The following is a 26346-nucleotide window of genomic DNA, read 5'->3' as shown; positions in this document are numbered from 1 at the left end:
TATAACAGTACAATTAGAAAACGTATGGAAGGAATGCCGGGAGAAAACTTATTCTTTTTTAAAAAGAACATGGCGCTATGGAAAAGTTGCATCACAAAGGACTACAACACTTTTGGAACAATGTCCTTTGGATGTTTGGCCAAAATGCCCTTAACCACATTTGCCATGACACCAAAAGAATAGAGCAACAGCTTTATGAATTATAGCAGTGAACGCTACTGGGAATCATGAAAAATCCAATTTTATTAATACGGTACTTCAATGTAAACATAAAACAACACAAAATGTGGAAAACACTTCAAAGAGCACCTTTGCGTGCTGTCACATCTTCATCTGGACTCTATTGCTACATCGGCTTCGGTCACTCATACTACCATTTTCATTCTGTGGGTGGAGCTAGTTATGGAGGAGACGTTAGTACCAAAAGCAATGGGTGGTGCAAGCTCTGTCCAACCACAGAGACTAGTGTGACTGGGACCTGGGACACCAGTCATGGTGTCTGGCAGTATGGTTATGTGTGATGTCCAGGATTAATAAGCTCCCTGCTATTGTCAATGGGACAGCGCCACATCCTAGTAAAACTCACAGCTTAGTGCTAGGAATTGCCAGTTAGGGTTTATGCTGGCGCTGGTGCACTTCTGTGATTTAGCTCTTGTACAGCATGTTTTATTCTCGATCTGACCTCAGCCTGTTCACTGACTTTTCTTCAAACATCCCATTTTGTCCCTTGTCTTTCCTCTTGGTTTTGACCACCGCTTGTTTACTGACAATGCTTCTGACGTCTGGTTTTATCCCACGTCTTCCCTACTGACTGGGCGACCTTAAAATTATTGCCAAACCGCTCCACTGGCCATTGGAGGACTCAACCCAAGTCCCCTGTGTAAGTTCACTTCCTCGAACAGGAGTTGATGCGTGAAGGCCAGTGCTGCTTTGGAACCTGATAGTCATAGTAGCTTGCAGTGAATAGTACTTGTCAAGACATCCATGTCATCTGGACAGAGGTTCAATCCAATCTGTCTGTTGCTGTAGCTACACGATGTGTGAATAAACACAGGCATCGCACGCAACATAGTACACGCCAAGATTGCCTTGTGCAGGCATGTACTACGGAGGACAGAGAATGAACTTCAATCCAATATTGCAGCCAGCATACAGCCAGCGGGTAAAGAAAGGGTGAATCAAACACCCAAAAACCCTGCCTCCATGGCTGAAGATTGTTCCCTCCAAATTCAGGTGACAGTGTCCCTTTAAGTCACATGCTGTCCATTTCCCTGTGATCCTCCTTGACATGGTTCTACTCCTTCATTGGAGTCCAGCTGTGTTTAATCAAACTGATAGGACTTGATTTGGAAAGGCACACACCTGTCTATATTAGGCTTCTTTCACACTTGCGTCGTTTGGCATCTGTCGCAATCCGTCTTTTTGGGAAAAAAAAATGGATCCTGCAAATGTGCCCGCAGGATGCGTTTTTTCCCATAGACTTGTATTAGCGACGGATGGCCACACGTCGCGTCCATCATGCAACAGATCCATCATGTTTTGGCGGACCGTCGTCACGAAAAAAAGTTCAAGGGAACGCTTTTTCGTACGTCGCGTCTGCCATTTTCTACTGCGCATGCACAGCCGGAACTCCGCCCCCTCCTCCCCAGACTTCAGAATGGGCAGTGGATACGTTGAAAAACTGCATCCGCTGCCCACGTCGTGCACTAATTTCACAACGTGCGTCGGTACGTCAGCCCGACGCTTAGCGACGGACCTGTACCGACGCAAGTGTGAAAGTAGCCTTAGACCTCACCGTGCATGTCAGACCAGATGAGAATCATGAGGTCAAAGGAACTGGCCAAGGAGCTCAGAGACAGAATTGTGGCAAGGCACAGATCTGGCCAAGTTTACAACCGAATTTCTGCAGTACTCAAGATTCCTAGGAACACAGTGGCCTCCATAATCCTTAAATGGAAGCATTTTGCGACCACCAGAAGTGAGCATTTCTGCTACACACAGGCGATCTGATCATCACCTGTGTGTAGCAGAGGCGATCAAAGTACTGCAGCTTCTAGTTTCCCATGGACACTATTGAAACATGCAAAAAGTAAAACTAAAAATGTTTTAAAACATATTAAAAAAATGAAGTAAAAGTTCAAATCACCCCTCTTTCACCACATTCAAAAAAAAACAATTAAAAAAAATCAAATATACACATATTTGTTTACCAGACCAATGCCCAAACCCCATAACTTCCCTATCCAACATCACTGAAGGGGGGCTTAATTGTCTCCTCTCCAAATTGCACCTCACCACCTGTGCGCTCGACCCCACCCCATCCCACCTACTCCCCAACCTCCCCACCACACTTATCCCATCCCTAACGCACCTCTTCAACCTATCACTAACTTCTGGCACCTTCCCATCTGCTTTCAAACATGCCACAATCACGCCTATCCTTAAAAAGCCAACCCTCGATCCAACAGCTATGTCCAGCTATCATCCAAAATTGCTGCTCCCATTCGCTTCCAAACTCCTGGAGTAGCACGTGAACTCTGAACTCTCCTCCCACCTCTCATCTAACTTGCTCTTTGACAATCTACAATCTGGTTTCTGCCCCCATCACTCAACTGAGACAGCCCTGACCAAAATCACTAATGACCTACTTACCGCCAAAGCTAATGGACAATACTCTGTACTCCTCCTTCTAGACCTGTCTTCTGCTTTTGACACAGTTGACCACTACCTCCTACTGCAGATCCTCTCCTCCTTTGGCATCAAAGACCTCGCCCTATCCTGGATCTCCTCGTACCTTTCCAACCGCACATTCAGCGTCTCCCACTCCCACACTACCTCCTCATCCCACCCTCTCTCTGTTGGAGTCCCCCAAGGCTCTGTTCTAGGACCCCTACTCTTCTCAATCTATACACTTGGCTTGGAACAACTCATAAAGTCCCATGAATTCCAATACCACCTCTATGCTGATGACACTCAGATCTACCTCTCTGGCCCAGATGTCACCACTCTGCTGTCCAGAATCCCAGAGTGCCTATCAGCCATATCCTCCGTCTTCTCCTCTCGCTTCCTCAAACTCAATGTGGACAAATCTGAACTCATCATCTTTCCTCCCTCCCATAGATCTTCCTTACCTGACCTATCTATCGCAATCAATGACATCATCCTTTCCCCCGTACCGGAAGTCCACTGCTTCAGAGTAACCTTCGACTCTGCCCTGTCCTTCAAACCGCACATCGAAGCTCTTTCCACCTCCAGTCACCTCCAGCTCAAAAATATCTCCAGAATCCGTCATTTCCTCAACCGTTAATCTACTAAAATGCTTGTGCATGCCCTCATCAGCTCCCGCCTTGACTACTGCAACATCCTTTTCTGTGGCCTCCCTGCTAACACCCTTGCACCTCTCCTGTCCCTCCTTAACTCTGCTGCCTGACTAATTATTCTCTCTCCTCGCTACTCCTCCGCTTCCCCACTGCAAATCTCTTCACTGGCTCCCATTCCCTCAGCGTATCCAGTTCAAATTACTAATACTGACCTACAAAGCCAACCATAACCTGTCTCCTCCATATATCTCTGAACTAATCTCCCGATATCTTCCCTCATGTAATCTCCGGTCCTCCCAAGACCTCCTTCTCTCCTCCACACTTATTCGCTCCTCATCCAGTCGCCTCCAAGACTTCTCCCGAATATTCCCCATCCTCTGGAATTCTCTGCCCCAACACGTCTGACTATCAACCACATTCGGATCCTTCAGACGGAACCTTTAAACCCATCTCTTCAGGAAAGCCTACAGCCTGCACTGACCCCGCTGCCTCCTCATCACTACCGAAACTACCGCCTCACCAACACTGGAGCTCCTGCAACCCTCAACCTACTGTCTCCTTCCCCATAATCCTGTAGAATATAAGCCCGCAAGGGCAGGGTCCTCGCCCCTCTGTATCAGTCTGTCATTGTTAGTTTGATTACAGTGATATTTGTAACTTGTATGTAACCCCTTCTCATGTACAGCACCATGGAATCAATGTTGCTATATAAATACATAATAATAATAATAATAATAATAATAATAATAATTTGGTATTGTCGCATTCAGGAATCGCCCGATTGATCAATATAAAAAAATTATTAAACTAATCGCTTAATGGCGTAATCAGAAAAAAATGAAAAACACCTAAATTATGTTTTTCTGGTTGCCGCTAGATTGCAATAAAATGCAATAACGGCGATCAAAAGATTGTATCCACACCAAAATGCTATCAATAAAAACATCAGCTCAGCGTGCAAAAAGTAAACCCTCACCAGGCCCCAAATTATGAAAATTGGAAATGCTACAGGTCTCGGAAAATGGCACCATTTTTTTTTTCTTTTTAACAAATTTGGGATTTTGTTCACCATTTAAATGAAAAATAACCTAGACATGTTTGGTGTCTGTGATCTTGTGATGACCTGGAGAATCATAATGGCAGGTCAGGTTTAGCATTTAGTGAACATAGTAAAACAAAAAAAAAATCTGTGGAATTGCACTTTTTTGCAATTTCACCGCACTTAGGCTATGTGCACACGTTGCGGATTTGGCTGCAGATCCGCAGAAGTTTTCCATGCGGTGTACATTACCATGTAAACATATGGAAAACCAAATCCGCAGTGCAGATGCTGCGGAAAATTCCACACAGAAACGCAGCGGTTTATTTTCCGCAGCATGTCAATTCTTTGTGCGGAATCTGCAGCGTTTTTACACTTACTCCATTATAGGAATCCACAGGTGTAAAAACGCAGGCGAAATCCGCACAAAATCCACAGAAAACCCGCAGGAAATCCGCAAGTAAAACGCAGGTCATTTTACTTGTGGATTCTGCAGAATCCACGAGGAAAAATCCACAATGGAATATGCAACATGTGAACATACCCTTAGAATTTTTTTCCCGTTTTCCAGTACACGATATGTTAAAACCGATATGTTCAAAAGTGCAACTTGTCCCGCAAAAAAAAGCTCTCACATGGCCATATTGAGAGGAAAAAAACTAAGTTATGGCTCTAGGAAGAAGGGGAGCAAAAAACAAAAATGGAAAAATGGAAAATGGCCCAGAGGTAGAAGGGTTAACTTAAAGCCAATGGAAGAATACAAAGTTCAGTGGCAATGTGCTTGAATTCTTGCATAATGCTGGAAGCTAGGATAGCTTGCTAGTGTAAAATGGACAAACAAGTCACATAAAAGTAATTAGAACCTGACAATTTTGCCATTAATTGGCAAAGTATGCCGATTTGGTTAAAAAAAAATTGTGTTTGCTGATCACTTATTTTGATTCTTCCTTCATTGACCTTTACTACAGTGAAACCCTGAGGCTATGTGTCCACGTTGCGGATTCGTGTGCGGATTTTTCCACACCGTTTTTGAAAAATCCGCAGGTGAAATGCACTGCTTTTTGCCTGCGGATTAATTGTGGATTTACCACGGATTTCCCGTGTTTTTTGTGCGGATTTTACCTTTGTTTTTACTATTGAGAACCAGGTGCAAAACGCTGCGGAATGCGCACAAAGAATTGACATGCTGCGGAAAATACAACGCAGCGTTTCCACGTGGTATTTTCCGCATCATGTGCACTGTGGATTTGGTTTGCCATGGGTTTACATGGTACTGTACAACGCATGGAAAACTGCTGCGAATCCGCAGTGGCCAATCCGCTGCGAACCCACAGCCAAATCCGCACCGTGTGCACATAGCCTGAGTATTCTTGTGAGCTAGCTCCATTATCATGCTGTACATGTATAATAATAATAATAATTTTATTTATATAGCGCCAACATATTCCGCACCACTTTACATTTTAGAGGGGACTTGTACAGACAAAAGACATTACAGCATAACAATAAACACATAGATCAACTGATACCAAGAGGAGTGAGGACCCTGCTCGCAAGCCTACAACCTATGAGGAAATAGGGGAGACATGAAAGGTAGATGGTAGCAATATGGTAGCAATTGCTTTCAATGTTCTGATGACCCATATTGTAAGAAATCAGGTGTTAATGTAATGCTGCATGAACTGGTTATCAGCCAGAATATGTAACAGTACAGACACAAAGGGCTATTAAATGCATAAAGCATGTGAGAACATGATACGAGGAACCTGGTTATTATAAAAATTTGGAATAGGCAACAGAGGGATAGTTAGATTAAGGTGTTGAGGCGGTAGGCCAGCCTGAAGAAATGCATTTTTAGGGCAAGCTTAAAACTGTGGGTATTGGAGATTAATCAAATTATCCTGGGTAGTGCATTCCAAAGAATTGGCACAGCACGTGAAAAGTCTTGGATACGGGAGTAGGGGGTTCTGATTATTGAGGATGTTAACCGCAGGTTATTAGCAGAATGGAGGGCAGGGATAGAGTGGTAGGCTAAGACAAGATAACAAGAGCGAGCCAGTGATCGGATGTGGGGGGGTGAATGAAAGCTCTGAATCAAGTATGACCCCAAGACAGCGGGGATGTTGCTGGGGAGTAATGGTAGAACCACACACAGAAATGGCAATGTCGGGCATAGATAGGTTAGTAGAGGGAGGAAACATGAGGAGTTCAGTTTTTGACAGGTTCAGTTTCAGATAGAGGGAGGACATGTTGTTGGAGACAGCGGTAAGACAATCACTGGTGTTTTCGAATAATGCAGGAGTGTTGTCAGGAGTAGAGGTGTATAATAGGGTGTCATCGGCATAGAGATGGTACTGAATCCCAAATCTACTGATTGTTTGTCCAATAGGGACGGTATAAAAAGAGAAGAGGAGGGGGCCTAGGACTGATCCTTGAGGAACCCCAACAGATGGATATTATTGGCAATTATCAAGACACACTCGATAAAGGAGTGGTTCTGCAGGTGGGGACCAAAGACCACATCTCAGTACCAATGCTTTCTGGCTGATGTTTTGGTCACTTTTGAATGTTGGTTGTGCTTTCACACTCGTGGTAGCATGAGACAGACTATACAACCCACACAAGTAGCTCAGGTGGTGCAGCTCATCCAGGATGGCACATCAATGCGAGCTGTGGCAAGAAGGTTTGCTGTGTCTGTCAGCGTAGTGTCCAGAGGCTGGAGGCACTACCAGGAGACAGGCCAGTACACCAGGAGACGTGGAGGGGGCCATAGGAGGGCAACAACCCAGCAGCAGGACTGCTACCTCAGCCTTTGTGCAAGGAGGAACATGAGGGTCACTGCCATAGCCCTGCAAAATGACCTCCAGCAGGCCACAAATGTGCATGTGTCTACACAAACGGTTAGAAACTGACTCCATGAGGATGGTCTGAGTGCCCGACATCCACAGATTGGGGCTGTGCTCACAGCCCAACACCGATCAGGATGCTTGGAATTTGCCACAAAACACCAGGATTGGCAAATTCGCCACTGGCGCCCTGTGCTCTTCACAGATGAAAGCAGGTTCACACTGAGCACTTGTGACTGACGTGACAGAGTATGGAGACACCGTGGAGAGCAATCTGCTGCCTGCAACATCCTTCAGCATGACCGGTTTGGCAGTGGGTCAGTAATGGTGTGGGGTGGCATTTCTTTGGAGGGCCGCACAGCCCTCCATGTGGTCGCCAGAGGTAACCTAACTGCCATTAGGTACCGAGAGGAGATCCTCAGACCCCTTGTGAGACCATATGCTGGTGCGGATGGCCCTAGGTTCCTCCTAATGCAGGACAATGTCAACCTTCATGTGCCTGGAGTGTGTCAGCAGTTCCTGCAAGATGAAGGCTTTGATGCTATGGTCTGGCTCGCCCATTCCCCAGACCTGAATCCAATTGAACACATCTGGGACATCATGTCTGGCACCATCCACCAACGTCACGTTGCACCACAGACTGTCCAGGAGTTGGCGGATGCTTTAGTCCAGGTCTGGGAGAAGATCCCTCATGAGTAGTGTTGAGCATTCCGATACCGCAAGTATCGGGTATCGGCCGATACTTGCGGTATCGGAATTCCGATACCGAGATCCGATATTTTTGTGGTATCGGGTATCGGTATCGGAGGTGTAAAACAAAGAATTAAAATAAAAAATATTGTTATATTCACCTCTCCGGCGGCCCCTGGAACATCACCGCGAGTCACCGGCGTCTGGCAGGCTTCTTTGTTCAAAATGAGCGCCTTTAGGACCTGCGGAATGACGTCGCGGCTTCTGATTGGTCGCGTGCCGCCCATGTGACCGCCACGCGACCAATCAGAAGCCGCGACGTCATTCCTCAGATAAATTCCTAGAATGAGCGCCTTTAGGACCTGTGGAATGACGTCGCGGCTTCTGATTGGTCGCGTGGCGGTCACATGGGCGGCACGCGACCAATCAGAAGCCGCGACGTCATTCCGCAGGTCCTAAAGGCGCTCATTTTGAACAAAGAAGCCTGCCGGACGCCAGTTCCTCGCGGTGATGTTCCAGGGGCCGCCGGAGAGGTGAATATAACAATATTTTTTATTTTAATTCTTTATTTTACACCTCACTATGGATCCCAGGGCCTGAAGGAGAGTTTCCTCTCCTTCAGACCCTGGGATCCATCAGGATACCTTCCGATACTTGGTGTCCCATTGACTTGTATTGGTATCGGATATCGGTATCGGCGATATCCGATACTTTTCGGGTATCGGCCGATACTATCCGATACCGATACTTTCAAGTATCGGACGGTATCGCTCAACACTACTCATGAGACCATCCGCTACCTCATCAGGAGTATGCCCAGGCGTTGTAGGGAGATCATACAGGCAAGTGGAGGCCATACTCACTACTGAGCAATGAGCATCATTTCCTTGACTTGAGGCATTTCCACTAAAGTTGGATAAGCCTGTAACTTCATTTTCCACTTTGATTTTGAGCATCATTCCAAATCCAGACCTCCGTGGGATATTAGTTGTGATTTACGTTAAACATTTCCCACTATGTACAACTGGAATATTTCATTCATTCATTCAGTGTTATCTAGGATGTGGGATTTTAGTGTTCCCTTTATTTTTGTGAGCAGTGTATTTCATAGTCACATAGTTAGCAAGGTTGAAAAAAAGACACATGTCCACCTAGTTCTCCCAAGGGATAAGAAATAATAAAGAGAACAGGTATAACCATATTGTATGTTTCCTATAAGAGCTTTGTCTGTCCTGATCCTGACAGTCAACCAATTAGATCAACATTCAGAACAGGAATTTTATACATTTTCAGTGGTTAAGACGTGATAAACCACAGCTAATTTATGTTTTAAGAGAGGGGAGGGGGGCAATCACTTTTTCACACAGGGCCCTGTAGGTTTGGATTTTGTTTTTCCCTTAATAATAAAGACCTTCATTTATAAACTGTAATTTGTGTTTACTTGTTTTAACTTTGTCTAATATTTAAATTTGTTCCGGGATCTGAAACATTTAAGTGTGATAAACATGCAAAAGAATAGGAAATCAGGAAGAGGCAAACACTTTTTTACACAATTGTACTTAAAGGTAACCTGTTACCAACTTTTGCCCGTAGAAAGTAAGACGGCGATTGCAAAGAAAAGGAGAGGCGCTGGATCAAGACCAGAGATATTCATAGGACCAAACCTCCCCGTAGGCGAGTATAATAAAAGCTATTATTTTTTTTTTCCTCGCAAAGCGGATTGGGGACATATTTACAGAATTCTAGAATACTGTACAAGTGGGCTTACACGTGCTGGCCCTTCTTTATATAGGGTAAACCTGGTGACAGGTTCCCTTTAAGTATTTGCATTATTTTCTTCTGAATAAGCATATCATTTTCCATTTGTAATATTTTCTCTAAAGTCAAATTTCAGAGCAAGGGTGAACATTGCCCATCCTGCAGTTATCACCAGAACTACAGAGTGCAGCCCCTCTTCTCCACTTTGTGCAACACTTCACATAGCGCCAGCTAGGGCAGAAATCCTTGAGCCTTTGCTTCTTGTTTGCAACTCGCGGCTCTCTGTGTCTGTATCCCTGTGCAGCAGAGTCACATGCTGTGGTACTAGCTCTCTAAGAGACCTGGTCACAGGCATTATTGCTCTCCTCTAGTGCCACCTATGAATCCCTCCATCTCCCAAAAATACTTTTCAATGTCCAGCAGGGAGAAGGTGAGGAAGCTGGAATATAAATATATTTATGTTTAGTTCTCCCTTGCAAGCATGTACCACTCCTCAAACTGCCACCCTAGGCGCAAACACCCAAGTGGCTGCCATCAAATACGGCATTGACCTTAATAATATTGCAGCAATACACATTTTTTCCATCAAGCAGACAATGCCACAGGGAGCAATACTTCCAAATTACATATGTTAAACAATAATAGTGTAGATAAATTCTTACCATGAATTAGTGTTATCATCAGCTTTAGGCAAATTAACAGCTTTAATGATGACATCGCTGTGAGGTATAATTAGAAAAGAGGTAAGGCCAGGAAATCCCCTTCTTTTACTTTTTCTTCAGGTATCGTTGAAAGTGCCACCTTCCGAAGGATAAAGCTGACACCCAAATCGATAGTAGGAAAGGTACAAGACCTAGGAAAACAAAAAAATACATTCATAGTTTGTTCTTAATGAACTACTCTACATGTAAGATAAAGCCAGCCAAGAAGTTATATTGCTAATTGTGTCAGCAGTAGTTATTCTATGTTCAGTATCAAAGAGGTTCTTCAAGTCTAATGATATTATTATGTAATGATATTATATATATATATATATATATATATATATATATATATATATATATATATATTTATAATAAGTCATAGCCATCAGATTGGAGAGGATTAGACACCTGGCACCCCCATCGTTCCGCTACACAGAGAGGTGCTGCTCAGATCAGACACCGCTCATCGGTGGTGATGCCGGGTGTCAATCACTTTCTTTAGACTTGCCTTTTTTATTGTAGCATTTCATACTTATTTTGATTTCAGTCATCTACATTGTTATTGTACATAAATCTTAACAATCAATCATGGTGATGTACATTGCAAACATGAGATCATGTTCATACTATTGTAAATTATTGTCATGACTCTGTAGTAGGGTGTCCCAGGACCAGGGGCTTCTTCCCTGACCCTAACACTAGGGGCATCCTAGCTTGCCCTGTTACCCAAATTACTTCTGATAGTGAAGATGTCAGGTCCAAGTATCTTGCTCATGAATCCACCCTAGGTCTGTACCCTTCCCCCACCCAGGGAAGAGGGGAGTAGTAGTGTACCATAGTACACCAACCAGACTAACAAGGTAATACGAACAGGGAAAACGAAACATACCAAACATACAAATATACTCACAAAGACAACAACGGAATGTGCCAGGGAGTGGGGGATGGGGTTAAACCAAAGTAGGAGAAGAAAGGGAGTTATCACACACTCAAAACCTAGCAACAGTCACAGATAAATCCACCAAACGCCTGCTCCAATAACAACCAACAACAACTTTCAGCCATGCAGCATAAGCTAGTTGTGATAATGAGTGCTAGTCCAGGGCCCAGTTTATATAGGAGATGGGAGTGGCTACAGTAAAAAGCTGAGCCTTGATGCAGGAAAGCTTCCAGGAGCTCTTAACTGAGCAGATTAACCACTGCACTGCTAAAAGAAACTTTCACCGTTAAATATGGAGTTGAAGTGCTTCTAATCAGTGCAGGAGTAGGAGAAATCAGAGATTGCGGTCTATTAGCTCCTATCTGTCATGGTAAACCTGTGAGAACCATAAAATGATAGTTGTAGTTTGACTGTCATGAAAGAACCAACACATGAGTTGTTAGGTAACAGGTAGGATAGGCTTAACAGGATGCATGCAGCTGTGGATAACACTAGACACCTTTTCTCTTTATCCCACACACACAGAAGGAGTCTGCAATAACATAAATTGTACATATATTTTCATAAAATTCTGACATGTCAAAATCACATATGAGAAATTTAGATTGGTGGGGTTAGGGTGGTAAGCCCCCAAATTACCGTATTTCCTGCAAAAGAGGAGTATTAGGGCAAGGAGCTCAAAGTCTTAGGGTACCGTCACACTATAACATTTCGATCGCTACGACGGTACGATTCGTGACGTTCCAGCGATATCGTTACGATATCGCTGTGTCTGACACGCAGCAGCGATCAGGGATCCTGCTGAGAATCGTACGTCGTAGCAGATCGTTTGGAACTTTGTTTCATCGCTGGATCTCCCGCTGTCATCGCTAGATCGGTGTGTGTGACACCGATCTAGCGATCTAGCGATGCGATCCAGCGATGCGTTCGCTTGTAACCAGGGTAAACATCGGGTAACTAAGCGCAGGACCGCGCTTAGTTACCCGATGTTTACCCTGGTTACAAGCGTTAAACTAAAAAAAAACAAACAGCACATACTTACATTCTGGTGTCCGTCAGGTCCCTTGCCGTCTCTGCTTCCCGCACTGTGACTGCCGGCCGTAAAGTGAAAGCAGAGCACAGCGGCTATGCTTTCACTTTCACTTTACGGCCGGCAGTCACTGAGTGCGGGAACCAGACTGCAAGGGACCTGACGGACACCAGAATGTAAGTATGTGCTGTTTGTTTTTTTTTAGTTTAACGCTTGTAACCAGGGTAAACATCGGGTAACTAAGCGCGGTCCTGCGCTTAGTTACCCGATGTTTACCCTGGTTACCCAGGGACCTCGGCATCGTTGGTCGCTGGAGAGCTGTCTGTGTGACAGCTCCCCAGCGACCACACTACGATTTACCTACGATCACGGCCAGGTCATATCGCTGGTCGTGATCGTAGGTAAATCGTATAGTGTGACGGTACCCTTAGCTTTGACTGGCTTAGCTTAGTCCTTCTTGTAAACGTAATCAAAGTAGTGTAGAGACTCAAAGAAAGTATACAAATCCACACACAGCAAAGTCTCTAAAACAACTGAGAACAGATAAAGTGTGTGATGGACCAACTAGTTGTATCGTGAGAGACAGGTATGTATCACACAGACAGAAGTCTGCTGCGATCTGAATCCAGGACAGGTTGCTGGGTCTTGTTGTCCCACAAATCTGTATACTTGAAAAGGGCTGGATTTAAGGGTTAACCAGAAAGTGATGGGCGGGTCTGGATAACCACATACCCTCAATGGGGTGTGTTCCTGTGAGGTCAGAGAGGTCCTAGATGCTTCCTGGTTGCAAGAGAGACAGGGAGAGAAAAGGACATGAGTGGGTCTGGAGTTGGCTGGAGTTCTTCAAAGTCCAGGAAGCTACTGAGCGTCTGGACTAGTGATAGGACCAATTTAAGGCCCGTCTGTTAAGCAGGTAACCCAAAGCATGGGGAATTGTGTGCACTGACGGGTGTCAGTGATTGAACTGTGCGGACATAACCAGAGTTGAAATGGACTAGTAGGGCAGATACGTTTCTGTAAAGCGTGCAAATGTATCCGCTGAAAAGAATGTACGGTATGTCGGGTCTGTGATGTTTACATGGCCTATAGTGGTTTACATTTGTGTAATAAACCAGAACTGGACTTAATGAAATGAAGAAACAGTTGCTGTATGTTTGAATATCGCTGCCAAGTGAATATTCCCCAACCCGCTTAGTGATCGCTACATCACAAGTGGCAAAGGTATGGTTAATTTAATAGTTGCACTTGCAAGGGCATATAAAGAAATCATGGGGCACCATAAAAAGTCCTAATTGGCTCTTCCTAAAAAAATACAATATATATTCGGCAATGAAGGCACGGGTTCATAGCATATAAATGCAGTCACAGAAGGGCGCAGCTTCCAACTTTTAGACAAAGAGAGGGACATGTATTGTGGCCAATACGGAGTAATATTGCTCTTACTGGAGACCCTTGGTTATTTCACCCCTTGCAATAATTTTTTCATGGCCCAAATAAATTATTATACACCCAAAAATGCTCCCCCATAAGATACCTGCACAGTGAATTTCCCCACATAGTTTGCATCCACACAGAGTATGATGACCCCAGCAAAGTATAGTGTGATTACAAACCCTTACACAATTTGATAACCCCATAGTGCAGTAAAAAAAAATTATAATGCCCCAACAGCTCCCCAAACTAGTATTGTGCCTCTACAGCTGGGGTCTCAAACACTTGGCCCGCAGGCCTCATACGACCCCTAAGGCTGCTTCATGTGGTCGTCAGGCACTGTAGACCAATTGGCATCCCTGCACGGTTCAGGGGATCAGCCGAAGGCAGCGTTTTATTTAAGCTGAATGTGCGTCTTTAGACGCACATTCAATTGATGTGATGTACCTGCTGTGGTGGGGAGGTGGAAGAGCAGCAGCGGCAGACCTGTGGGTCGCAGGAGCCAGGTGACGTGGCAAATCCCTGTGCACACTGCTAAAGAGAAATAAATATTCACGACTCTCCACACCCATGGGAGTGGATTGCAGTGAATATTCATATTATCTTTAATAGCGGGCACAGTAAGAGCAGCAGTGGCTTCCTGCTGCGGCTGGGCAATCACGTGTGTCCGCTACTACAAAAATTGAATATTCACTGCTCTTCACGCCTGTAGGAGTGGAGAGCAGTGAATATTCATTCGTTTAAGTAGCACCGGGCAGCAGGAAGCTATTAAAGATCAATGAATATTCACTGCTCTCCACTCCTATAGTCACAGCGTGGAGAGCGGTGAGTATTCCGGTAGCTGTCCTCTGCTTTTAAGCAGCGCATGATGTCCCTGCCATGAGCTTCTTACAAGTATAAATCAGCTGCTGGTATCAGAACACTTCGAGAGAGCGGAGGGAAGGTACAGTAAGTAAAATGGTTTATGTTAGTCTGATGGGGGCCATGTATACCAGCATATGGATGAGGGGGCCATGCATACCAGGATGGGGATGAAAGGCCATGCATACCAGGATGGGGATGAAAGGCCATGCATACCAGGATGGGGATGAGGGGGCCATGCATACCATGATGGAGATGAGGGGACCATGCATACCAGGAAAGGGATGAGGGGGCCACGTACAGTGGGGAAAATATGTATTTGATCCCTCGCTGATTTTGTAAGTTTGTCCACTGACAAAGACACGAACAGTCTATAATTTTAAGGGTAGGTAAATTTTAACATTGAGAGACAGAATATCAAAAATAAAATAAAGAAAATCCCATTATATAAATTATATAAATTAATTTGCATTTTTCAGTGAGAAATAAGTATTTGATCCCCTACCAACCATTAAGAGTTCTGGCTCCTACAGACCAGTTATACGCTCCTAATCGTTACCTGCATTAAAAGGAATCTGTCACCTCATATTTCGTATATAAACTGCGGCCACCGCCATCAGGGGCTTACCTACAGCATTCTGTAATGCTGTAGATAAGCCCCCGATGTAACCTGAAAGATAAGAAAAACAAGTTAGATTATACTCACCCAGGGTCGGTCCCAGTTCGGTCCGGTCTGATGGGAGTCGCGGTCCGGATCCAGCACCTCCCATCTTCATACGATGACGTCCTCTTCTTTGCTTCCTGCCGGGGCTACTGCGCAAGCGTACTTTATCTGCCCTGTTGAGGGCAGCGTAAAGTACTGCAGTGTGCAGGCGCTGGGCCTCTCTGACCTTTCCCGGCACCTGCGCACTGCAGTACCTTGCTCTGCCCTCAACAGGGCAGATAAAGTACGCCTGCGCAGGAGCCGCGACAGGAAGCAGAGGACGTCATCGTATGAAGACATTAAAAGTGGTTCGTGGCTGGGTCTTCCAGCAAGACCATGACCCAAAACATACAGCCGAGGCAACAAAGGAGTGGCTCAGAAATAAACACCTTAAGGTCATGGAGTGGCCTAGCCAGTCTCCAGCCCTTAGTCCCATAGAAAACTTATGGAGGGAGTTGAAGCTCTGAGTTGCTAAGCATCAGCCTTAAAATCTTAATGTCACATTTCGACTGGTGAGTGACCAGAGGCACCTTTCCTGGCCCTAACACTAAGGGGTGCCCTAGCTCGCCCTGTTCCCTGGGATAGTTCAGATGGCGAAGACGCCTCCTCCGCCTCCTCCCTTGCCCTATCTCCTAGATTAGCCCTCGTCTGTCCCCTTCCCCCACCCAGGGAAGAGGGGGTGCTACTGTGCACTGCAGTACACCAACCCGACAGACAGAGTAATAAAGACAAGGGTACACTGAAAACTCCACACACACAAAATAAACACTCACATATAACAGAGGTATTCACCAGGGTGTGCAAGGAGGGGGCAGAAAGCAAAACAAAGAACGATAAGGAATTTCCAAGCATACAAAACAGGCAACAGTCGCAAATAAATTTCTCCAGCACTCCTTAACAAAACCAACTTCTCCCACTCCTATGTCTTTCATCAATTGCTAACTGTGATGCAGTGACCACTGTAACAGGTAGGGGGCGCTGCATGGTCTCCCCAGTATGCGCACGGAGGCATATTGAGGCCGTGAGAGTGCGTGGCAATTGTGTGCGTGGATGTCATGGTGAGACAGTGTCTGGCATTGTGGTTAATGGGAGGTATGTGTCACAGGGATGGATGCTCCCTGCGATGCAACCCGGAGTATCTTGTCTTTAGAGCGCGTGAGCACGGAAGATGTCATTTAGTGCACCTGGGTCCGGGTTGCGGGTAGCTATGAGAGATGGGAGGGTCTGGCTACCCACATACCTCACTCTGAGTGGGGGTGCTCACTGTATCTTTTTCCCTGCAGGAGTTTGAGGACCTGCAGTGATGTCATGATCATGTGACCAATGCATGTGATGTTACCTCACCTGGGGGTGTGGTTACAGGCTACCTAAAGGAGGTGTGTTAGCACATGGGGTGGGGGTCGGTGAGTCTGTCAGGATGGACAGACTTCCACGTGTCCAGGCAGGACACTACAGAGCATTCCTGTATGCTCTCTGAGTGTATGTCCCTGTAGGTTCCTGTATGCTCTCTGAGTGTGGACCTGAGTGGTTCGGTGCTGGACAGTCCTGGAAGCCTAAGTGTTGGGAGTGTTGACTCCCTGGAGAGCACGTGGTGGGACTCTGGTACTGGTGGCCTGGGGTGTTGGACGGTCCCAGCCGGGCGACGGACGTCCTGAAGATCACCCGGACAGGTCACCTGTGGTGAGGACCATGGACTGACGAGGAGTCAGCCTGTGGAGCAGGAGCTCCTACGAGGTAACCCCGGGTCTGGGGAAAGGACTATGTGCCTTAATGAAGGTCAGTTACTGAACTGTGTGGCATGCAGTCACCCAGGACAACTGGACAAAGTAAGGTCCTGCATGTTTACTTACTGACTGTGCTTCAAAGCCGTATATTGTGAAGTGCTAAGTATTATGTGAGGTCGGTGATGTGGAACATGGCCTTCCGTGGTTTATGCTGAGTGAATAATAAACCACATGGACTATTTATGTGAAAAACCATGCCTGTCTATGTTTATCCTGCTGACAAGCGAGTATTCCCCAATACGCTAGTGAGCGCTATCTTACATAACTCAGACAAGGACTTGGTAATCGAGCCCAGATTTTATAGGGGAAAGGAGTGACTAACCGAGCACAGCTGAATGCAGGAATTTCCAACATGGCCCATTAACCCCTGTTCTGCTGAAAGACAAACACGTTTAATACACTGGAGAAGCGCTTCTTCTTAGCGGCGGAGTAGGAGCCACCAGACGCTGTGGTCTTCTGGCTCTGCTCCGTTGCAGTAACCCCGTGACACTTAATCATTTAGAGATGACCTGCAAAGAGGAGTGGACCAAAATTCCTCCTGACATGTGCGCAAACCTCATCATCAACTATGAAAAAGTCTGACTGCTGTGCTTGCCAACAAGGGTTTTGCCCCCAAGTATTAAGTCTTGTTTGCCAGAGATCAAATATTTATTTCTCACTGCAAAATGCAAATACATTTATATAATTTATACAATGTGATTTTCTGGATTTTATTTTTGATAGTCTATCTCTCAATGTTAAAATTAACCTACTCTTAAAATTATAGACTGTTCAGTGGGCAAACTTACAAAATCAGCAAGACTTATTTCCCCCACTGTATACCTGGATTGGGGAAATATAAATACCAAAATGGGGGATATTAGAACAGAATTGACCACATTTTTTGCTTCACTTTTTTTCTATTTTCCTCTTCAAAAACATAGGGACATAACTACAATATGGGGACATGGATATGGGGATATGACTACAATATGAGAGCCTGGATGGGGACATAACTACAATATGAGGACCTGGATGGGGACATAACTACAATATGAGAACCTGGCTGGTTATATTACTACAATATGGGAACCTGGATAGGGAACATATCTACAATATGCGGACATGACTATAATATGGGGACATAATTACAATATGAGGACTTGGATGGGGACAGATCTACAATATGGGGATTTGGATGGGGAAATAACTACAATATGAGCACATAACTACAATATGAGGACCAGGATGGGGACAAATCTACAATATGGGGACCTGCATATGGGGACATAACTACAATACAGGGACATAACTACAATATGAGGACCTGGATGGGGACATATCTACAATATGGGGACCTGGATGGGGACCTTTATACAATATAGGGACTTGGATGGGGACATAACTAAAATATGAGGGCCTGGATGGGGACATAACAACAATAGGGGGACCTGGATATAGGGACATGACTACAACATGAGAACCTGAATGGGGATATAACGACAATAAGGGGACCTGGATGGGGACATAACTACAATATGGGGACTTGGATAGGGAACATATCTACAATATGGGGACATGACTATAATTTGGGGACATGATTACAATATGAGGACTTGGATGGGGACAGATCTACAATATGGGGATCTGGATTGGGAAATAACTACAATATGGGGAAATATCTACAATATGGGGACATAACTACAATACTGGGACATAACTACATTATGAGGACCTGGATGAGGACATATCTGCAATATGGAGACCTGGATAGGGACATATATACAATATGGGGACCTCGATTTGGGGACATAACTACAATATGGAGACATAACTACAATGTGGGTGCACATTTGTTATCATCACATCCATAACGACCCAAACTCTAAAAAAAATTTAAAAAAAACAGCAAAAATGATCAAAGGGTGTATAAAAAAATTGTATCACTAAAAATGTCACTTTGTCCTTCAAAGAATGTGGCCCCCCAAATTAAAAATATATGCAGCCCATATCCCAAGCCGAGTTTGAGAACCCTGCCGTACAGTGTCCCCCACAATTCCTCCACACACACATTTTGAAGTACACAAAATGCCCCTCCCCCCAACACGGTATGATGTCCCACAGTGATTTTCCTACAGAAACATGCATTCCCTGTGACCCACAGTATGATGCTCCCATTCATTATAGTGACTACCACAGCCCACAAATAAGACAACGGCAGCTTTAGTTCTCTTCTTCATATAAATTCTTTCTTTATCTCAAATGATGGCACAGAATAACATCCATTTTCATAATTCAGAGTTCAAACTTACATGCAGGATGAACACCACAGCGAGTGATTCCAAGCATAATGCGATAGAGATAAGTGGAAATTTCATTCTAAATAGGAAAAGTCAGAGACGCTGGATCAATCACCTACACCTGAGCGACGTTTCAAGGAACCTCCCTCTTTTTCAAGCTTGGAATGATTCACTGTGGTGTTTATCCTGCATGTAAGTTTGATCTCTGAATTATGAAAATGGATGTTATTCTGTGCCGGTTTTTGAGATAAAGAAATTATTTATATGAAGAGAACTAAAGCTGCCATTGTCTTTGTGGAGTGTTTGAACAGCAAGGAGGAGCTGGGTAACGGCAACACTAAAGATAATAGTATTTTTTAAAGGTCATTTTTTCTATTGAAGGACTACTACTGGTACCCACTGTAGTATATAATGCCCTTGCTGCTGCAGGACCCGATGCGCGCACTGCGCATGCGCCGCAGATGCCATTTTGATTGGTCCATTGTGGCCATGTGACCTATCACGAGGGCTATTTGAAGGTCCTATCTGCACATTGTAACCATTCCATTGAGAAAGCTGCGTTAGTTCGTGAGGTGACCACCTCTCTAGCTTACAGACTCTGGTAAGCTTGTCCCTTGTACTTTTTATGTATTACCTTGTGTCATTTGCGTTTACCTAAAGGGGGCACCTCTTCCTGCGGTCTTTTATGCGCTATGCACTATGCCTAGATTGTAATGTTTGATACTTTGCAGTATTGAGGTGGTTCCCTCTGTCCCGATGATCCTACAAACCCCCTACATAGTATGATGGCCCACACATATTGCCTCCACAGGCTACACACACAATTTTATAGCCCCTCAGCTCTCACACACACAATATAATTAGCCCAAAGCTTGCTTCAACAGGACGACACCCCCTTAACCGTATCATAGCCCCAATAGACCACCACACAGTATGATAGTTCCCGAAGCCCCCCAAACATTATGATTGCCCACACAAAGTATGATGCCTCACATCTTCTCACAAGTTTTGACTGACAAAATGAAAAAATAAAAAAACTCTCATAGCCCTATTTACCTTATGCGATGCTCTGGTTTGTTCAGTGGGAGGATTGAGGCTCTGAGTAGCAGGTATGATCTAGTGATGTCATCGAGCCTGCTGCACTAGACTCAGAAACATTGGTGGAAGTAGAAATTAAGTATCTACATACTGTTGAAATCAAGAAGCTATGGGAAGGGAATATCGTACCATTAAGGCTAGTTTCACACATCCAATTTTTGTTTTCAGGCTAAATCTGGCTAATGTTTAAAAAAACGGATCCGACGTAAATTGTGAAAAACTGATGCGCCGGATCCGTTTTTCAGCTGGATCTGGTCTTCTTTATTGTGCATGGATTTTTTTGACTTCTTGGTTCCGGGGACTGGAGAGAGAGACCGACCAGAACGGAAAATCTCCATGATTTGCATGGAAAATGCTGTGAAAACCGGATACGGGCACCGGATCATAGTTTCACACCTCCGTTTCATGTGTTTTTGGCCGATTCCGTCGCTGTGCGTTTTTTTCCGCCGGACAAAAAAAAATGCAGTGGACGTTTTCTCCGTCCACCGGAAACAACTATTTGGACGGATCCGGAAAAAAATGAATGAAACGTCTGGCCATCAGGCACAATCCGGCGCTAATACAACTCTATGGGAAAAAAACGGATCTGGTGTAAAAAAAAAACTGATTCGTTTTTTCCAAAAAATGCCAGATTGTGCCTGAAACAAAAAGCCTGATGTGTGAAAATAGCCTTACCCCTTTGCCCCGAAGACTGTTTTCACCTTCCTGACCAGGCCAATTTTTACAATTCTGACCACTGTCACTTTATGAGGTCATAACGCTGTAACACTTCAGTGGATCCCACTGATTCTGAGACTGTTTTTTCATGACATATTGTACTTCATGTTAGTGGTAAAATTTCTATAATATGACTTGCGCTTATTTGTGAAAAAAATGGAAATTTGGTGAAAATTTTGCAATTTTCAAACTTTTAGTTTTTATGCCCTTAAATCAGAGAGACATACCACACAAAATAGTTAATAAATAACATTTTCCACATGTCTACTTTATATCAGCACAATTTTTGAAGCATAATTTTTTTTTTCGTTAGGAAGTTATAAAACTTGACCAGCGATTTCTCATTTTTACAACAAAATTTGCAAAACCATATTTTAGGGACCACCTCACATTTGAAGTGACTTTGAGGGGCCTATATGACAGAAAATACCCAAAATTGAAACAATTCTAAGAACTGCACCCCTAAAGGTGCTCAAAACCACATTCAAGAAGTTCATTAACCCTTCAGGTGCTTCACAGGAATTTTTGGAATGTGGAACAAAAAAATAAACATTTACTTTTCTTTCACAAAAATGTTCCTTTTGACCCAATTTTTTTTACTTTTGCAAAGGTAACAGAGCAAAATGGACCATACAATTTGTTGTGCAATTTCTCCTGAGCATGCCGATACCTCATATGTGGGGGAAATCTACTGTTTGGGCACACAGCAAGGGCTTGGAAGGGAAGGAGCCATTTCACTCTTTCAATGTAAAATTTGCTGACATAATTAGCGGAAGCCATGTCATGTTTGGAGAGCCCCTGGAGCGCAGAATAGTCTGCAGACTCCATATACAGAGCCAGCCCCTAAGTGCTAGAAAAGCAGAATCTCCCCTCAAGTGACCCCATTTTGGAAATTATAGCCCTTTGGAAATGTATCTACAGGTGTAGTGATGATTTTGACTCCATGGGTGTTTTCCAGAAATAAGCAGCAGTGGATGTTGCCAAATGAAAATTACAAACTGCCATTGTAGTGACCAGTACGTTGCAGTCACCAGTACATTATACCTAGCTCTTGCTTCTGCAGACACGCACCTGTAAATTAGGCGGGCTGTCATCACCACAGAAATGCCAAACATGTGGCGCTAAATATGATTTAGGCACACTGGGGCTCAGAAGGTAGGGGGGCATTTGGATTTGGAAGTGGAGTATTTGCTGAATTTCTTTTGAAGGTGGAGAGGATCCATTTTGCTTTTCCAGCGCCTTTGTGCTATCAGTAATGTGGAAGCCCCTATATTTCATTTAACAGATAACTGGCTTGAGTGTGGAGTTGAAGCTTTTATTGGGAACATTTTACATAACATTTATGATCACATTTATCCAGAACTCTATGTTGAGCACTTACATCGGGGTTTACATGTAAATCTGAGCGACGTGACAGATGAAAGCCCTGATGGATCCATTCACTAGAATGAGGCAGCAGAGTTACTCTGGACTCCGCCTGGCCTCTATTCAGCGGTGTCCTTCTTTTCAGAAGTGCACAAAACTGTGGCTGATGGTACTTTTATGCAATCCTAAAAAGACGGACACTGCCGGATCACAGGTTCTATGGCGTCCACAGTGCCTCCATCTGCCTCATTATAGGGAATATTCTGGCGGGGGTTCCATCTGAATCACGTATTTCAGAGATTTACATGGAAACCCTGGTGTAAGCGCGCAGTGCAGAGCGCAGGATAAATGTGCGCCAAGTAGTGATGAGCGAATATACTCGTTACTCGAGATTTCCTGAGCACGCTCGGGTGACCTCCAAGTATTTTTTAGTGCTCGGAGATTTAGTTTTCCTCACCTCAGCTGAATGATTTACAGCTACTAGCCAGCTTGATTACATGTGGGGATTCCCTAGCAACCAGGCAACCCCCACATGTACTTATGCTGGCTAACAGATGTAAATCCTTCAGATGCGGCAATGAAAACTAAATCTCCGAGCACCAAAAAATACTCGGAGGTCACCCAAACATGCTCGAGAAATCTCGAGTAACGAGTATATTCGCTCATCACTAGCGCCGAGCCTTATTGTGATCTTTGAGAGACAGAATGAAAAGGTCAACATCATGTGAATAATTGGTTTTGCTTATTTTTTATGCCATTCCTCAAGCGGAAAAAGTGATTAGGCGACTTTATTCTTCTGGTCGGTGCGATTGAAGCGATACCAGATTTATATCGGGTTTTTATGTTTGGCTTCGGTCACACACTAAATACACTTTTTATTGTGAAAACTAGCTTTTGCATCACCACATTTTGAGTGCTATAATTTTTCCATATTTCAGAGTCATGTTATGGCTTGTTTTTTTGCGGGACAAGCTAAGATTTTTATTGAAACTATTTTCGGGCCCATGACATTTTTTTGATCGCTTTCTATTCTGATTTTTAGGAGACAGAATGAACAAAAACCAGCAATTCAGGGATTGCTTTTTGCTTTTTTTAAACCATTCCGCGTGTGGTAAAATTGATAAGGCAGCTTTATTTTTCAGGTCAGTACGATTACAGTGATACTTAATTTACATTGTTTTTTTTTGTTTTGGTGCTTTTACACAATAAAAACTATTTTATAGAAAAAATAATTATTTTTGCATCATTTTATTATGAGAATTAAAGCTTTGTTATTTTTCTGTTGATGGAAATATATGACAGCTTGTTTTTTTTGCGGGACAAGATGACGTTTTCAACGGTACCATTTTTATTTACCTTCGTATGGTATACGTACTGTATGGTGTCAGATCACTGATCTGATACTCTGCACTGCAGATATCACATCAGCATCTGACAAGCAGGGAAGGTGGCAGGTGCTCACAAGCCACCTTTCCTGCAGGAACCTGGAGGAACTCTCAGCCATGGTGCTGCCGGGGGCTCCATGGAGACTATCAGGCCAACGCAATCACATTGCCTTGTCATCATAGAAGCATGCAGGGAACTCATTTCCTGCGTGATACTCATCTATGTCACTGTCAGTAGTGCTAGCACACAGAGCAGATACCCGCACCCGATTGGCGCGGCGCTCAGCGTGAGGCCGCGCGATCGGTGCGCCGTACCTGTACTGCTGTTTGCTGGAATGCAGCTCCCACAGAGCAGTACATGTACGGCTCATGTCAGGAAGTGGCCCTCCTTCCCAAAATCAAGGGTCCCGCTATTAGCAATGTGCTACAAAATAGTGGTGTAGAGGGTCACTCCTGCTGAGATTTGAGCCTAAGGGCCCCTTTCCACTTGTGTGAGAAAAAAACGGTCCGATTTACGGACCGAAAAAACTGATGTAACGTCTGTGAGTGCCATGCGAGTGCCATGCGAGTGTCATGCGAGTGTGATGCGATTTTTTTTTTTTTTTTTTTTTTTTTTTTATCGCAACATCCGTATGACATCCGTATTGCTGTCCGATTTTTACGCACGGGTCTCCTTAGAAAAGCCGGCAATTCAGCGCAGAGTACAGTAAAATCACACTGACAGGTTACATTAGAGTAGATATATACACATAGAATAGGTATATATACATATATATATGTCAGTGAGACACCTATATATATATATATATATATATATATATATATATATATATATATATATATATTTATATTTCTTCCAGCGCGAGATAGCTTTAAAGCTGGTAATTCAATTACCGGCTTTTGCTTTCTCCTTCACAAACCCGACATGATATGAGACCTGGTTTACATACAGTAAACCATGTCATATCACCATTTTTTTTGCATATTCCACACTACTAATGTTAGTAGTGTGTATATGCAAAATTTGGCCGTTCTAGCTAGTAAAATAAGGGGTTAAAGGATGGAAAAAATTGGCGTGGGCTCCCGCGCAATTTTCTCCGCCAGAGTAGTAAAGCCAGTGACTGAGGGCAGATATTAATAGCCTGGAGAGGGTCCATGGTTATTGCCCCCCCCCCCTGGCTAAAAACACCAGCCCCCAGCCACCCCAGAAAAGGCACATCTGGAAGATGCGCCTATTCTGGCACTTGGCCACTCTCTTCCCATTCCCGTGTAGCGGTGGGATATGGGGTAATGAAGGGTTAATGCCACCTTGCTATTGTAAGGTGACATTAAGCCTAATTAATAATGGAGAGGCGTCAATTATGACACCCATCCATTATTAATCCAATATTACTAAAGGGTTAAAAAAAAACACACACACATTATTAAAAATTAATTTATTGAAAAAATCACAAAGGTTGTTGTATTAATTTATTCTACTCTCAATCCACTCACTGAAGACCCTCGATCTGTAACAAAAAAAAAAAATAAACCAACAATATACATACCTTCCGAGGATCTGGCACGTCCAACGATGTAGATCCATCTGAAGGGGTTAAAATATTTTGCAAACACGAGCTCCGCTAATGCAGGATGCTCATTTCTGCAAAACCCCGGCGAATGAAGCTAAATATAGGTCAATGACCTATATTTAGCTTCATTTGCGGTGAGGTGCCCTCTGCTGGCTGTTCCTAGATCGTGGGAACTTTCCTAGAAAGCTCCCTGGCTCGAGTTCATAGGAGGACAACCAGCAGAGGGCGCCTCACCGCAAATGAAGCTAAATATAGGTCATTGACCTATATTTAGCTTCATTCGCCGGGGTTTTGCAGAAATGAGCATCCTGCATTAGCGAAGCACGTGTTTGCAAAATATTTTAACCCCTTCAGATAGATCTACATCGTTGGTCGTGCCAGATCCTCGGAAGGTATGTATATTGTTGGTTTGTTATGTTTTTTTGGTTACAGAACGAGGGTCTTCAGTGATTGGATTGGGCGTTAAATAAAATATTAAAACAACCTTTGTTTTTATTTCATTAAAATAATATTTAATAATGTGTTTGTGTATTTTTTTAACCCTTTACTAGTATTGGATTAATAATGGATAGGTGTCATAATTGACGCCTCTCCATTATTAATCTGGCTTAATGTCACCTTACAATAGCAAGGTGGCATTAACTCTTCATTACCCCATATCCCACCGCTACACGGGAATGGGAAGAGAGTGGCCAAGTGCCAGAATAGGCGCATCTTCCAGATGTGCCTTTTCTGGGGTGGCTGGGGGCAGGTGGTTTTAGCCAGGGGGGGGGCCAATAACCGTGGACCCTCTCCAGGCTATTAATATCTGCCCTCAGTCACTGG

The 26346-nt window shown here is 44.1% G+C and overlaps 1 protein-coding gene across 20 annotated transcripts in view; it reads right to left on the bottom strand.

The window, feature by feature from the left end:
• Positions 1-26346, bottom strand: part of ADGRL3 (adhesion G protein-coupled receptor L3) — a 1214649-nt gene that overhangs the window by 969557 nt on the left and 218746 nt on the right. For all 20 annotated transcript variants that reach the window (XM_069740657.1, XM_069740660.1, XM_069740665.1 and 17 more), the window contains exon 3: positions 10316-10506. In XM_069740657.1, coding sequence (XP_069596758.1) covers positions 10316-10370 — 55 coding nt within the window. In that variant the 5' untranslated portion in view covers positions 10371-10506. The remainder of the gene's footprint in view (positions 1-10315; positions 10507-26346) is intronic.

The sequence above is a fragment of the Ranitomeya imitator genome, chromosome 1 (assembly GCF_032444005.1).
Source record: "Ranitomeya imitator isolate aRanImi1 chromosome 1, aRanImi1.pri, whole genome shotgun sequence".
Classification (NCBI taxonomy): Eukaryota; Metazoa; Chordata; class Amphibia; order Anura; family Dendrobatidae; genus Ranitomeya; species Ranitomeya imitator.
Note: the sequence above shows the minus strand (reverse complement) of the source record. Positions and strands in the feature narration are given on the sequence as shown.